Source organism: Podarcis cretensis (assembly GCF_951804945.1).
Source record: "Podarcis cretensis genome assembly, chromosome: 1".
Lineage (NCBI taxonomy): Eukaryota > Metazoa > Chordata > Lepidosauria > Squamata > Lacertidae > Podarcis > Podarcis cretensis.
In genome coordinates, this window is record NC_137170.1 from 35,598,167 (window position 1) to 35,614,748 (window position 16,582).

At 43.7% G+C, this 16,582-nt stretch overlaps 1 protein-coding gene across 2 annotated transcripts in view; it reads left to right on the forward strand.

Moving 5' to 3' along the window:
* The window catches only part of EGLN3 (egl-9 family hypoxia inducible factor 3), a 40,717-nt gene extending 36,822 nt beyond the window's left edge, over nucleotides 1-3,895 (forward strand). For both annotated transcript variants that reach the window (XM_079955202.1, XM_079955203.1), the window contains exon 5: nucleotides 141-3,895. In XM_079955202.1, the coding sequence (XP_079811328.1) occupies nucleotides 141-178 (38 nt within the window). In that variant the 3' untranslated portion in view covers nucleotides 179-3,895. The remainder of the gene's footprint in view (nucleotides 1-140) is intronic.
* Nucleotides 3,896-16,582: the final 12,687 nt, after the last annotated feature.

Below are 16,582 nucleotides of genomic sequence, written 5' to 3' on the forward strand. Positions count from 1 at the left end.
ACTACAAACCCGAACAGTAAGAATGTTGCCATTTTCTCTAGGAAGGATATATAAACTCAGATATTCAGTATGAGTACTGTGTTGGCCTGCCTGCAACATGTATTCTGGCATTTAATCATATATTTGGTCTTTCATTGTAGATGCAGGGAAGACAGAAGCAGTTCTCAACGAAGACTGAACAGAGGGATACCCAGCGTAATTCCTTTTAATAATGATTACGGGACTGTTTTGCAAGCAATAAGATCCAAAGATGTGGTCTGTTTCCGGTGATTACTGGACTCTCTTCTTGCAGAAATGCACTAATTTTTTGGGCACTGTCTAGCATTTGCGTATTACAGTGATGGTACTCCTGGCAGCTTCCTACCACATCCATTTGGCATAAAGCACCCCTCTTTTCTACCTGCCTTTTAAGTGAAGAACGCCACCAGGTGTTGTTTTTTAGAAAGTGAAGAATATCGCCAAGCCTGGTGCCAATGACAAGACCAAGTTGGCAATACTGGTAATAAAGATCCTAAGCATTCGAAACTGTTGGGGAAACCTGAGTCTTGATTTGCACTTTATGTACGTTTTTCTAGTTCAATGGGAAGGATCCCTCTCTGGCAGACTGCATCTGGGCAGCAACAGAAGCAACCAGGGATGCAAAACGGAACTACAGTACACGTCTGTCAGGAGCCAACTTCATTATGTTCAACGTGGGGCCTTTGATGGGCCGCCTTGTCACTTTGCTGCACAGGCTATTGGCTTCACCAGCCTATATAGTTAATCCCCCCTAAAAGGATAAGCCTCCCACTTCCCATAAAATTGCCTGGATTTTATTCATGTTGCTAAAGCCAAGCAGCAGCAGCAGCAGCGTTCCATTTCTCTGCCTTTTAGAGCCCCAGGACAGAGGTGGAAGCAGTTGAGCAGCTGTCCACTGTTTCCTTTTTCCCCCTCTTCTTTTTCTGAAGTATGAATGATCTGTCTATACACATTTTACGAAGCAGCCACCTCCTACCCAAATTTGTAAACCTTTTTTAAATAAAAAAAAAGTTGATGATAAACTGAATGCATATATGCCAAGAATTCACCTAGTCAAGCTTTATTTTTATTCTTTTAAAACTGATCTTCCAACTGCCACAATTTGAATGATGGAAATGGAACTCTGTCTGGGTTTTTTTTGACCTGGCAATTGCATGGCAGGATAGCTGTGGTCAGATACAGAATGCCATCCTGAGTCACTTTACATCTCTGATTTAATTTCTCCTCTAACATTAATGGAGCTCGGATTGTACAATTGAATCTCAAACCTAATCTCTGTCGTTTGTGAGTCTATGAGGAAGTGTGTTCGATACTTCAACCTTTACAGCTCAATCCTAAAATTTGTTGTGCCAGCAAAAAGTGTCAGATGGGACGTATGATACTGTCTGTACCTACGCAATATCATAGCACATTACCTTGTAGGCAGACATGCTATAAAAACGTTTTGGACTAAGGTTCATAGTCTCTGTGGTGCCAAGTCATATCCCCACTGCAGGTCAGATGTTTGTGTATTTTTATTTCAGGGTATGTTGTGATTTGTGTGGGGAGAAATTACTTGGTCCCAGGTTTTACATTACTGCAGGAAAATATTTCCTTCCTGCATTTGAGCCATGAATTGTGCTGAGGCAGGATTAGTAATTACCAAGCACAAGTTTTCTTACCCTAGTTTCACTCTTTTTAAGGAGAGAGAAAAGGAAACTTTTTTATTCTCAGTAACAGAAACCTAGACATTCAGCACTTACCATAGATCATGCGTAGTATGGGAGCAATACAATGGTTATTTCCCTCAAAATCAAATTGTTTTCACCAAAGTATGTAACACAAACAACACATGAGTATAAATTCACTCATTTCATTGATACCTATAGCAGTGATGTGAACCTTGCTTTGTTCTTCCATATGTATATATTTTCTTCCATGTTCCATATATTTCCACAAACTTAATTGACACAGGCAGTTTGCTTTTTTCTTGTTCATACAAACCAACATTTTCTTCAGTGTTTTCATTTTGTGCTATTACTCTTTATACATTTAAATAAGGAATGACCATTATCATATTCCCAGACAAGCACAATGCTCTCCCAGAACTAAAGCCCATGAACAAGACTAATATTTAAGCATTGCTTAGTCTTAGCACATACCTGTGTGTGTGTGATAAATATTAAGCCACTTAACAACACAGCATGTAAAGGCAATATGTTTTGTAGCAAATTAATAGTTGTTTCTTTAAGGGGAAAAAGGACTCTCTTGCTGCCATATTTGAAGTCTGAATTTTAAGATGCTTCTGAATGAGTCCATGTCCTCAGGTTCCTGTGTGATCAAGATGGTTTTACGCATTTTGGTGGGATTGCTGTGTGACTTCAACACAAAGAGCCTGCTTAATTTCAGAAAGAATTGATCAGCTCAAATTAGACTTCAATAGATAAAGCGTAGAAGCTGATTCATCCCATCTGTGCTAGTGAGTGATAAAACCTCCCCCCTCACAGATAACATAAATAGCTCACATCAGTTGAAAAAGAACTATATTACCACACACTTTTATAAAGCTACTGTCAGTTTCGTTGTTCTGTATGGGACAATGACAAATAAAGATTATCGTATTGTCCTCACCACTCATAGATAAGTAACAGTCTGCGTGCTCATCTTTCTTAACTCCTAAGCATCTAAAAACTTGAAAATGCAGGAATACTCAGAACTATGCTTGTAAGCGTGGTTAAGTATTTGAATGTTTTAGTGATGTTATATTTATGCAAAATTTTGGATACTTTTCAGATTATTACAAAAATGGGTGAACTGTTTTGAATGGTTCTGAATTCTGTTTCAGCAAACAGTCTAAGTGGTCTATTAAGAAATGGTGGCAGCAGATCAATGAAATAATTGGATCAAGCTAAAAAGTATTGATGGTTGAGTTTTATATGAGTGAAATATTCACTGCTGGTATCTCAACCAAACGGCGTCAATTGGACAGAGGGAACTGGAAGGGGTGTGAAATAATTCCAGTGCCTTTAGTAATAATGAAGTATGATTACTAGACATTTGAGTTTCACCTCAGATGCTCTTACCTGAGGTCAAATACTGCAATTCAGCATTGCGTGGAGTGACAGCATAATACTCCTTATATGAATACATGGTGTGTGCACCATTAAGAGCACAGGATTCCAACCTTCATTGATTAGTCTAATGGTTGACTCAATTAAAAGCATGCAGCCCAATAATTACCTTTCCAAATCTGTTTCCTTTGCACATCAAACACACCAGGAAAAGTTGCTGTTCAAAGCAATTGTGTTTGCTGTGGAATAAACATTGGGCAAAAATGCCAACTTTCTTAAAAAAACAAAAGAACTATTCCTATGAGTAGGCTATTTGTATTTTAAACCTGGATGCCCATTTGTAGACTTCCTGTGCTGAAAGACTTGTGGTAATCTCATATTCCTCCAGAGTTTCCTTTGCTCCTACGAGGTAGCAACTTCAGGGGAGTGGGGTGGAGAGTCCAGAAAGTGTAGTCTTTAATTTGCATCTCGTACGAATGTTTTGTTCCATACCCACTGATTAGGTAATTTTTGGTATTTTCATAATAATTGATTCCTAATTTTGCTTGCATGAAAATTGTACAGTATCCATTTGCTGGCAAATCTCTCTCTCTCTGGTTTTCACTTTTTACACCTGTGACTCACTCCCCAACAATCTCTGGGAGTGCATTTTGGACATACTTTTTGCCAGGCTACATGCTGGTCATCGTTGCTGGCAGGTGGGCCGATTACTGAAACATTCTGTGGTATTTTGCTGTTCTCCCCACATTTTGTGTTCATGTTAATTTAAAAAAGAAAAATGTGGAAAAAATGTTTCAGGAGTCAATAAACACTGGGTCATACCATCATACTCTGTACTGACTCAATAATTCATTTCCATATATTCTTATTTTCTACCGAAAATCTGGGAGCATACCTTGGTTTATAATGCTGCAGATTTTATCAGCGTGTGAAGTCTATCATGAATCGTTGTGGCTGGACTTGGGCGCTGAGTCAATAGGGGGCTGCAACAATGATGTAGAATGGAAGGCGAGAGGCCGGAGTGTGTGTGTGTGTGTGTGTGTGTGTGTGTGTCCCAGTTTTTAATGTTGCACAGGGTGCCGCTGGAATTTGAGACCCCAAGGTCTGCCGCTGGTCCCATCTTGCCATTATTAATTCTTTCCAACACATTATCAGGCTCTGGCTCCTTCCATTCTGCAATTCAACTACACGTCTCCTTCGTTCCAAAATAAAAATACAAACTCCACTTCACAGAATCACAGACTTGTAGGATTAGAGGGAACTATGAGGATCATTCTAGTCCAGGCTTCTTCAGCCTCGGCCCTCTAGATACTTTTGGCCTACAACTCCCATGATCCCTAGCCAGCAGGACCAGTGATCAGGGATGATGGGAATTGTAGTCTCAAAACATCTGGAGGGCCGAGGTTGAGGAAGCCTGTTCTAGTCCAACCACCCGCAATGCAGGAATCTGTCACCCAACACGAGGCTCAAACCCATGACCCTTGGATTAAGAGTCTCATGCTCTACTAACTGAGCTATCCCTTGAACCATTGATTTATGGGCAGTACAATCCAAAAAGGTATATGAGGCAGTGGAACTACTAAATCCAAGGCCTTGCCTCACTCACCCCAGTAGAGAAGATGGGGAAAAGGTTTTCCTTCCAAATGGTCTGTTGGAAAAGTAAATATGCATGTCATTAATAAGGCCAGCATATTCCTCCCCACCTTCTGGTTTCATTCTGCAGGCATAGCAGGGCTTTGGAGCTAGCAGATTCAAAGCCTTTTGCAATTTGTCCACAGAATGCCACCTTTTTGCCATTCACTTTCAAAGCACTGAGGGTGGAGGCACAGCGCAATGAGGAAATCTCCACAGACTGATCTGCTCTGCCCACAAAGAGGGAGATCTACAAAAATCCAGGGGCCCCGGGATCTCCTCCCTGGGACAATAGGCTTGCACCCTCACAACAACAACAACAACAACAACAACAACAACAACAACAACATATCTCCTTCGATGCACTCCTGCTGTCGCTGCAATTTCTGTAATCACTGTGTGTAAATCAGGCGTGTGCCTACACTTTTCTGTGCATCTCCTGTATTTAGCAATGATTGCAAGAGATCGACTGGAGACTGTTCTGAAGCAAAACACTCCCCACTGTAAATATTTGCACTTCCTCAGTATTAAGTGCCAGATTAAGAAGTTCTGAATATGCTCAGGGAAGAAGAAGTCCTCTTGGCGTTGAGGAAATCTGTGCTTTTCAATATTGATTAACATTTTCCATCCACTCAAGTTTTAAACCAGGTTGGGCATTTTCCATGTAAGCATCTTCTAAGCTTTGGGGCAGTTCCATACCTTAAATTGCTTTTAGGTTGTCTTGTCTTGCCTGTTTGTATGACAAACATCACAGTAGTAAACTGTGGCTTCATACCTCTTTCCTGTTGCTTCCCCCTAAATATTCTCACACTGAAAGTGTAAGGGTGAGAGGAAAAACCTCAACACTTACTGAGTTCTAGTAAGGCAAGTCTTTTCTCATATATTTAAAAGTCTACGGGATTTCTTCCCCTTTTTATTCAACTGCACCCCAACCCCATGCTCTGTCCCCCTCAATTTTATACAGTGGCACCTCAGGTTAAGTACTTAATTTGTTCTGGAGCTCCGTACTTGACCTGAAACTGTTCTTAACCTGAAGCACCACTTTAGCTAATGGGGCCTCCTGCTGCTGCCGCGCCACCAGAGCACAATTTCTGTTCTCATCCTGAAGCAAAGTTCTTAACCTGAAGCACTATTTCTGGGTCAGCGGAGTCTGTAACCTGAAGCGTATGTACAGTAACCTGAAGCATATGTAACCCGAGGTACCACTGTACTGCCCTGGAGGAATTCCAAATGCCCATTGTTTGTAGCCCTTTCCTGTCCATTTCCAGGTGTGTCTGAAGCCCACCCAAAATGATAAAAAATGAAGGTGAGGGTGGAAATATTTCTGTGTCACAACCTTCTTGTATTTATAGGCACACAGTAAAGTTGGCAACCTATGGCAATCAATATCCTTGCTGGACATCCAACTTGTATCCTATTTTCTCACTATAGGAATTTCAGACACAGATAAGACAGGAACATAGTGAGGGAGAGCAATTTAAGGGAAAATAATTGGGGAACTAAGGACATTTAGAACAACCTGTGGTGGGGCAGAGAAGATGAGGGGGGATGCCATGGGATGCACAAATAAAAGGGGACAACCGTGATGGATAGACAGAGCTGGCCCAAGACATTTTGCAACGGAAGGTGAACTAGAAAATGCCCCCCCCCCTGCCAGGAAAGAAGGGGTGAGTGAAGATCTACATTGGGAACAAGGGTGGGAGGAGACTAGTAGTGCCTCCTTGTTCACCAAGAGTCTACTGTAGAAGTGGCATTGGGAGAGGCTGCAGAGAAGACAACAGAACTGGCCTCCAATGAGTGGTGGCAGCAGTAGGCAATGTATTTCTTGGAGGCCAGATTTGCTACCCCTGTGGATCCTGACGCCCAAGGTAGTCACCTCACATTGTCTCATGGGCTGGCCAGCCCTGTGTATAGAGGAACATAGTACTCTGCCTCATACTGCTTCAGCTGCTTGGCCCATCAAGTTCAGTGATGGCTATGGCAAGTAATAGCAGCTCTTCAGGTTTTAGTTGGAGCACTTTGGATAGCTAAAAAAAAGAAAAGAAAAAAGAAAAAGGTTACATTCATGCCATACATTTAAAGCACTATGATACTACTTAAAATAGCCACAACTTCCCCCAAAGAATCCTGAGAGTCATAGTTTGTTAAGGATACTGAACGTTGTTGGGAGACCCCTATTCCCCTCACAGAGCTATGCTTTCCAGATTGGTTTAACAGGGAGCTCTGGAAACTGACTATTTAAAGCTGTATCATAGTGTGGTGAATGTGGCCAAAGAGAGGCTATTCCCTGGTGCAGGGGAAGAAAGAGAAGTTGGAAATGGAGAGAAAGAACAGAGTCTGTGCTGTGGGGTTCAGAGAGAGGAGACAGTGTAATGGAGTGCAGATGGAAAATGAGAAAGATTGGGGGGGGGGTTGGGGGTAAGGGAGGTGTCAGATGGCAGCCTGTGGTGCTGCATTGTGAAGGAAGGATATATTCTGCCCCTGGATCACAAAGAGGGAAAAGGGTCAACAAAGAATAGACTGAAAAGAGCACACTGAGTGACAGAAAAGCTCTTCTGTGCTTGATCTAGAATTATGGTCCTGCTGAGTTAGTTTAAAATATATATAAAAGTGGTCATCTGGCGGACTTGAGTTGCACACTCCTGTAGGAAAGAATGCCTTTCACTGCTCTCTTGTAGAAACACTCTGTGAAAAGACAGAACATGACTTCTTTTAAAAGGTAGGCACTATATAAAAAAAATACTATAGGAGCCGAACTAAGGATCTCAGTGCAGCAATTCTCCCATGCTGACAACCCTGGTTAATGCCAACATCTTATTCAGTTCCTCTGCTGGACTCCCACAGCGGTAAATCCTCCCACTACAGCTAAAAGATAAGAGAGTTTGGTCCTTGATCTCAGCCAAGGGGCCTTTACACAGTGGAATCTGCTTGCTCTGGAGGGTTATGAGAAATGAGAGAGCGAATGGTTTGTCTCAGAGCTGCTGTGGTGGCAAGAAGTTGCATCTGGAACGATCGACGTGCGGCTCACGATTAAGGATGGAGATCCTCAGCCTGTGGAGAGGATTAGCCCAGGCTGAAGCAGCATTTCAACAACCACTGAAATATTGCTCTTGTGGTCTGCTGCTAGGCCACATACACACCACCTACTGTTATACCACTTTATGGTAACTATTCTTTGTTAAGGGTGCTGAGACTTCTATTCCCCTTGCAGAGATACAATTCCCAGAGTTCCCTCGGAAAAGGGATTTATCAGCAAACCACTCTATTCTTGAGATCTTCGGCTCTGAAAATTCCTGGGCGGGGGGTGGGGCTAGCCCTCCAGCTACAACTCCACACCCACATGAAATGGGATCCTGCACATGTACCAATTCAAGGGGGGTCTCGATCGGACCAGGAATTCCCCTCAAATGAAGGAGGTCTTCCTTTGGTAGGCCCATGGAACCCCTTGTGATGCATGTTAAGTGCAGGAGAGCTAGCCTGTGCAATCTCAGGAGTGAGTGAGCTGTCTTTTTGTTCTCTTCTCAATGCACCCAATGTAGCAATTGCCAAATTTGGGGCATGGTGAGGGGAAGGGGGATTAAAAAGGCTGCCTACCCGCTAGCTTAGGATAGCCACATGGCTGAGAAACAAACTCAACTAACAGCGAAAATCCCAACTTTTTATGACCCCGCAATGCCCCTGATGTATCATTGCTATGTTGGGAACAAGTGCTGCGTTAACAAATAGCTTGCTCACTGCAACCACCTCTGAGCTTTCTCTTGCCGCCGCTTGTTACGCCCTGTTGCCAAGTAAGCTGAGCAAGACCCACACATATGGGGATGGAGCACTGAGCCCAGAGTCCCCTCTGACCTGGAAGCGGCCCAACAGTTCTGTGGGAAATGGGTTTCACCTGTTAAGTTGAGCAAGAAACTCCACTGCTTCTGTTTAGGAATTGCTGCCAGGCAGTACTGAGATAAAAGGGTCCAAGGATGTGACAGCATCAGAAGGTTCTCTCCCCCCCCCCCCGACGTCTGCATGGGAGTTTCACAGGGTAGCGAGAGAGAAGAATGCGCTCCTGTGGGAATTCATTTCAGAAAGATGAACTTCCCTTCCTCTGTTTTCGGAGAGGAATGCTAATGGTAAAAAATGCTGCCACCACAAAAGCTGTTTTCTTTCACAACAACCACGTTTTCTAGGCAGGGCTGAGATGGCTACAATAGTACGGAACATAAAGGCTTTCTCTGGGCATGGTCTTTTTGCAGGCTGAATATTCAGTGCTAAGAATAAATCCTGTGCTGATCTTCCAATTACATTCATTCATTCATTCATTCATTCATTCATTCATTCATTCATTGCGTTTATATCCCACCTTTTGCCAATGGAGCTCAAGACTGCAATTCCCAGGTTATCTTCCATTCAGACACTAACCAGACCTAGACCTAAGCAAGGTTGCTGCATCCTATGCCATCAGACCATGAGAACATCCCCCGCCCCCAGCCTGAACGTTTTGCCCTCCACCACCTTGTCCACATTAAGGTAGGGTGATTTGTTGCATTTATATCCCAACTTTCCTCCCAATGAGCTCAAGCTGGTGTGCACAGTTGTGCTGTTCCTCATTTAATCCCCACAACAACCCTTTTGAGGTAGGTTAGTCTGAGAGGAAGTAACCAGCGCGGGGTCAGCCAATGAGCTTCATGGCCAAAGGGGGACTTCAACCCTGGTCTCCCAGCTCCTAGTCCAACCACTACCTCCATACTGGAAAAATTAGTTTTGAACACTCACCCTGAGCATTAATTATCACTGAACAATCATCCTGATTTGCTTGCACAAAGCTGATGCTGAGATTAGGTTATGCCATCTTTATTGAGCATTTGCTCTGATTTCTTTGCAGGGAGCTGATACACCAATGAGCATCCATCCTGATCTGCATGTGCCATGTTTACAACTCTTACCTTTAATCATTTTGTTATTCCCATCGCTTTCCTAACTGCAAAAAGTCCAGGTGTTTTTTGTTTTTTTTTAATGAATTCGCGGTGCCAAGGCTTTAATCTGCTTTAATTGCACAAACGTAAAGAGGTGGTAGGGACGCAGGTGGCGCTGTGGGTTAAAGCCTCAGCGCCTAGGGCTTGCCGATCGAAAGGTCGGCGGTTCGAATCCCTGCAGCGGGGTGCGCTCCCGCTGCTCGGTCCCAGCGCCTGCCAACCTAGCAGTTCGAAAGCACCTCCGGGTGCAAGTAGATAAATAGGGACCGCTTACCAGCGGGAAGGTAAACGGCGTTTCCGTGTGCGGCTCTGGCTCTGGCTCTGGCCAGAGCAGCGATGTCACGCTGGCCACGTGACCCGGAAGTGTCTCCGGACAGCGCTGGCCCCTGGCCTCTTAAGTGAGATGAGCGCACAACCCCAGAGTCTGTCAAGACTGGCCCGTACGGGCAGGGGTACCTTTACCTTTACCTTTAAAGAGGTGGTATGCAACTGAATCCCTCCAGCAAGATATTGACAGACAAGCCACCTCTGATTTGTTTCATCATCACCATCATCATTATTATTGTTCTCTTGCCACGTCCTTCCCTGCCTTTCAAGTTTACAAGGAACAGTGAAATCCTGCGCAAGTTGCTTCTGGGGAGCATTGACCTGCGTGCAAAGGAAGAAAGCAGAAAATAATGCATGCAAGGCATAAACAAATACTTCCTTATGTAATCAGCCTTGAAACGTGATATGTACAGACTTGCCCAATCCACCTGATGCCGTTTTTCCATGGCAATAGCATTATGTTATAGTGTGTCACTGGATAGAGATTAAGAAGTAAATTGCTCACATTTCAGAGGCACCAGCAGCTTCTATCATAATTTTTTAAAAGACAGTTCAAAAGCTGTCTAATTGGCAAAGGGAAAGGCTTAACTGACTTAAGCTCCTCAGTCTTTAGAGAGTTTTCCAAAGCTCACTGCAAACACTTCTGCTTCAAAGCTTATGCTGCTTTATCTATGAGAAGCTAAACACTGGATAATTCTTTAATTAGTTCCCAACAAGATGCTTTCTCTGCAGCACAGGCTTGCAACAGGGTAATTATGTCCTTAGTTTTAAAACAAGTGTCAATACAAATGGTTTTCTGGCTTTCTTGTCTCTCCTCCCCTACTTCCCGCCCAACATCTTATTTCTACCATTTGATTTAACTATTGCACTGCCAGCCAGGAAACTGCAGCAGCGCCTTAGGGCTTGATACACCTTATGGGTGAGTGAGTGTGCAAAGGAAACAAGCACAACATGGCTCCTTCCTGGAAAGTATTTGTGTGTACACTGGGAAACCTGCAGGCAGGAAGGTGAGTATCAGAGGGGAAATTGCAGGGGTGGAGGGAATGCCACTTTCTCATGGCAAACTGCCACATCCCAATGTGCTGAGAAGTTTTCATTATGCACAACACATGCAGCTAGATGCTTAGGCATCTATATATAATGGGAAAACATTGTTTTCCACTACAAGAACGGGTTACGAGCAAGCCTCAGAGTCACATACACTCCCTCCCCTCCTCCTTTGGTGGAAATTTAAAGCTTCTCTTTTTGCTTTAAAACTAACAGTAGTTGTCTGTGATGTCAGAACTGTGGTTTGTATAACCCAGGGATGAAGCATTAGATCTGGCTGGAGGGTGGTTTGCTTAAACCATAGGTGGGGAATTAGATGCTTATCTCCCCACACACCTGTGGGCCAAATCTGACAGGAGGGCAGGCCTGCCCACCTGTCATCCACCTGACTATCAATCGATATAAGTTTATTGTTCTAGCCGAGTACCGTGACAAACCTGCATCAACAGTACCAGTAAAACAACACAGATCATGCATCCATAATATGAGCCAGCATTCATGGTGTAAGGGAAAGGTTATCAGAGACACCAGCAAGCTCAAAACTAGCTTGATTTCACATTAAACCTTTGAATCAACACAACAATTTATAGTGATTTTATCTAACTCCTTTTTACTGATTTATTTATTTATTTAAGCCAGTGCATAGAGGGCCACTCTGGGTGTTACAAAGCTATTATTGTCACTCAAAAGAAACCGGACCATTTCTGCTGGAGTGTACCTGCTTGCTTGCGTGAACAAAGGTTTTGGAAAACAATCTTATATAAAGGGGCAGGATAACATATTAAGAGTGATGTCTTCCACCTCAAGTTGATCACAAATACAAAGTGTGTCTATTGCAGCAGCTATTCAATGGGCATCACTTGGAAATGCAGCTCAATTAAGGCATTTCTTAAGGAAATTGGTGAGAGTTTGGTCAGATAACTAGCTACAAGATGTTCTGTTCTCAAGAGTGGATTCCAAGGGGAAAATTTGATGTTTCTGATTAGTTGCAGGTCCCTTCTGGATTTCATCTAGAAGAGCCATTCCCTTAGTTGACACCTCCTCAAGGTCAGAGCAGAGCTCAGTTCTAGAAAATAATATTGTAATAGTCTAAAACATATGGACAAACTACTTTCCAGAGTTGGTTATCATTCAGTTCCATATAGCACAGAGCAGGAAAACACTCAATCTTTCCTCTCAGAAGTCCACCCATTGGCATTTCTAAGTCGTGTACAGAACAACAAACCATGCAGAAAATGAAATGCCAAAACAATAAAGTATCTAGCATGAAACACCACCATAAAATCTCTGCCAAAAGAGGGCAGTCTTCGTCACTGTGGTTCAGCAAGGAAGGTGCTTATTTAATCTTAATTGGGAGGGAGTTCCACAGACTTAGGCCCACTACACCATATGCATGGCATCTACTATGTAATTTGATGCAGTGTTTCACAAATGAAGCCATCAGCAATGCTAAAACACGACCTGAATTAGGAGCACAAGTTATGCTGCTGTTGATGGCAAAGAGAATAGAGATCAATATTAGCTTAGGAGGAGAGACACAGAGGAGCAAAGCTGCTTTAGAGAAATGCTCCTGCTCAAACTTGTGACTGAATATGTAGGAAATACAACTAAAGGTGTTGTACAGCAGTTCTTCCAACACATTGCTTTGTGAACAATTCCATGCAAAGTTTGCAGCGTTTGAAAATCTAGATCATGTATTAAGTTATTCAGCAGTTTTACTTTGTTGCAGTGTGTGTCCTGAGAAAGAAATTAAATTCACTGAAAATATTTCCGGGATCCTATTTATGATGAGATGACAGCGTAACAAGCCTTTTAATGATGCTTCTGTGGCATGTAAAAATTCTTATTAAAATACTCCAGGCAGCATAGCATTATAACACATTATTTACTGCTCTTGGTGAATGGGGGGTGGGTAAGCCTTATGGTTCAAGGTGGGAGGGGGATACTGGTAGTGGTGATGGGATTGATATCTGCTATAATTAGTTGTACAGTATTCTGGTCTAGGGACCACACTTATTTTTTCAATTATCAGAACAGCAGCAATACTGACAAGATTCAATAAATCAAATATGGAAGTGTTGCCACCAAGTGGTGCAAGATGGGTTAGTCACTTTTAATTTAGTGATTAAAAACATCTTTGGGGAGGGAAAAAAACCCCATCACAATTCCTTTAGTTGCTAGACAGACATTTCTTTGTACATCTTGCTTTATGCTGGTACCAGTGCCAGCATCTACATATTCAAACGCTGCCAATTTTAAAGTGCTCTTTCAGCTGCAAAGAAAGGCAGAAATAGTGCATTCCACCTCCGAAATGTCTATGGCAGCCCCCAAGTGGGTGTGTAGGAGGGAAGAAATTGTTTTCTGTTAATGTTATATGGATGGTGGGAAGAAAGGGAGAAGCTATCTTTTCCCTGCGTTCTGCAGCCATTGATGAGAAGGATGAAGCTGTTGAGTTAGTCATACCATTCTGCAGGGTCTATGTCAACACTGGTTCTGTGTCAGTTGTGTGCATGACTAAGATAAAGACCACCTCCTATGGTCTATGTGTGAATTTAAAAAAAATGAAACCCACAAAATCCGGTTGTTTTTCTTAAATTTACTTAAATTTTACTATACAATTGTATAGTATTTTTGGCAGAAGGTAACTGAAACCATCAAAAGAACTGTACGGAACAACCTTACATTTACAGAGCAAAATATCCTCTTGAATTATATACCCAGCACATAAAAGGTAAAGGTACCCCTGCCCATACGGGCCAGTCTTGACAGACTCTGGGGTTGTGCGCCCATCTCACTCAAGAGGCCAGGGGCCAGCGCTGTCCGGAGACACTTCCGGGTCACGTGGCCAGCGTGACATCACTGCTCTGGCGAGCCAGAGCTGCACACGGAAACGCCGTTTACCTTCCCGCTGGTAAGCGGTCCCTATTTATCTACTTGCACCCGGAGGTGCTTTCGAACTGCTAGGTTGGCAGGCGCTGGGACCGAGCAGCGGGAGCGCACCCCGCCGCAGGGATTCGAACCGCCGACCTTTTGATCGGCAAGTCCTAGGCGCTGAGGCTTTAACCCACAGCGCCACCTGCGTACCCAGCACATGGAACCTTACAAAAGGACAATATGAGTGGACTCTCCGTGCCCTTACTGCAGCACGAAGACTGATACTGATGAATGGGAAAAATAAAAATGCGGCTCCCTTCTATGATTGGATTGAAGACTTATACAAACTCGCAACATATGAACAACCTGCACATAAACACAGACTTGCCATGGACAAATTCAACGATACTTGGAATCCATTCTTTCAAATACTGTAAAAGGTTAAGATATGGTGAAGTATAATAGCAATCTTCTAAAATATACAGTTTTGGGGTCTTTTCCCCTCCCCCCCTTTGTTTTCCCTTCTGCACCTTTTTTATTTTTATTTTTCTCTTTTTTGTTTGTGTCTCACCATGTTTGGTGCACATATAAGTATGTACTTTTTGAACTTTTAATAAAGATGTGTTTTTTTAAAAAAAATAATTTTTACAAGGTGGTTCTGAGGGGGTGACTTTCAACCTTAACCCCCCCCCCCTGACTCTAGTCACTTGGAAAATGACACAACTGTCACACACTTTGCAAATCAGTCTACAAAAGCCCCTGTGAAGATGGAATGGGATGAGATTCCGTTCCTCCCTCAAACTTTGTACAGAAAAAAATTGCTGCCCCTTGTACCCATTTGAGATAGCCGTCTTTTTCACCATACAGTAGATGCCTGCATTTTTAAAACTCTCTTTGGAGGTGTGACTAGGACTTGGCCGTGTGTGACTGAGGTATCTCCTTTGAGGGATGACCTCCTGCACCTCAACAAGTTCCACTGGCTTGGAGGGGCTTCACACACAGGCCTGTTTGGGACTGTGAGAGCCTAATTAGGCACAACCTGTGCACAGGTAAGTGGGGAGGTGGCAAAAGGCAGCCTTCAAGTCATTTTGCTGTTCCTTCTTCTTCCTCACCATGCCTCCCTCTGCCCCATAATTTTTGCAGTGGTTTCCCTTTAAATTCCTCAGGTGGTTCAGTCACAGAACACCTCCATATCCAGTTAATAGGTGTGCTGGTAGCTCTCTGCAATGGTCATATATTCAATTTAATGTGACTGGGGAGTATGTCACAATTGCAATATTTTTGTGCACATGCTGTTCTTAAACTAAGAAAATGCCAAAGGGAACCAGTGAAGGCGGTGAAGGTCCTGTGTGAGTGTCTGGAGGCGGTTGGAGGATGGATGGCGGCTAACAGATTGAGGTTGAATCCTGACAAGACAGAAGTACTGTTTTTGGGGGACAGGAGGCGGGCAGGTGTGGAGGATTCCCTGGTCCTGAATGGGGTAACTGTGCCCCTGAAGGACCAGGTGCGCAGCCTGGGAGTCATTTTGGACTCACAGCTGTCCATGGAGGCGCAGGTTAACTCTGTGTCCAGGGCAGCTGTCTACCAGCTCCACCTGGTACGCAGGCTAAGACCCTACCTCCCCGCGGACTGTCTCGCCAGAGTGGTGCATGCTCTGGTTATCTCACGCTTGGACTACTGCAACGCGCTCTACATGGGGCTACCTTTGAAGGTGACCCAGAAACTGCAATTAATCCAGAATGCGGCAGCTAGACTGGTGACTGGGAGTGGCCGCCGGGACCACATAACACCGGTTCTGAGAGATCTGCACTGGCTCCCAGTACATTTCCGAGCATGATTCAAAGTGTTGGTGCTGACCTTTAAAGCCCTAAACGGCCTCGGTCCTGTATACCTGAAGGAGCATCTCCACCCCCATCGTTCAGCCCGGACACTGAGATCCAGCGCCGAGGGCCTTCTGGCGGTTCCCTCACTGCAAGAGGCCAAGTTACAGGGAACCAGGCAGAGGGCCTTCTCGGTAGTGGCGCCCGCCCTGTGGAACGCCCTCCCATCAGATGTCAAAGCGATAAACAACTACCTGACATTCAGAAGACATCTGAAGGCAGCCCTGTTCAGGGAAGTTTTTAATATGTGACATTTTAGTGTATTTTTCATCTTTGTTGGAAGCCGCCCAGAGTGGCTGGGGAAACCCAGCCAGATGGGCGGGGTACAAATAATATATTATTATTATACTGAAATTTTTATCACACATCTGGTCCAGAAAGTTAAAATGATTTGGGGGGGGGGGATATTGGTTGCTAATTTAGCAAAGTCTTAAATCAAGCAAAACAGTTCATCTACTCTCAGCCCTCAATTTGAAAATAGATTAAAGGATTATGAAACAAATATCATGATTAGAATTACATGGAATGAACATAAGTATAAATACTTGCTGCATCTCTCTTTGTGCACCTGGAATGAGCCCTTCTCATCTTAAGCACTCATCATTCACGCCTTTGGACTCTCATGTCAAAACTAGTATGCCACACATCACAAAGGTTGATGACCATTTGAAAGCTGCAGAATTCAACCATCTGCCTCCTTACAGAGCAGGAGCTCACTCATTACACCACATGCCCAATCTGCCAGGTCACAGTTGACTCCTAGCGTTCAAACCCTAACTAATTACACCTCCAA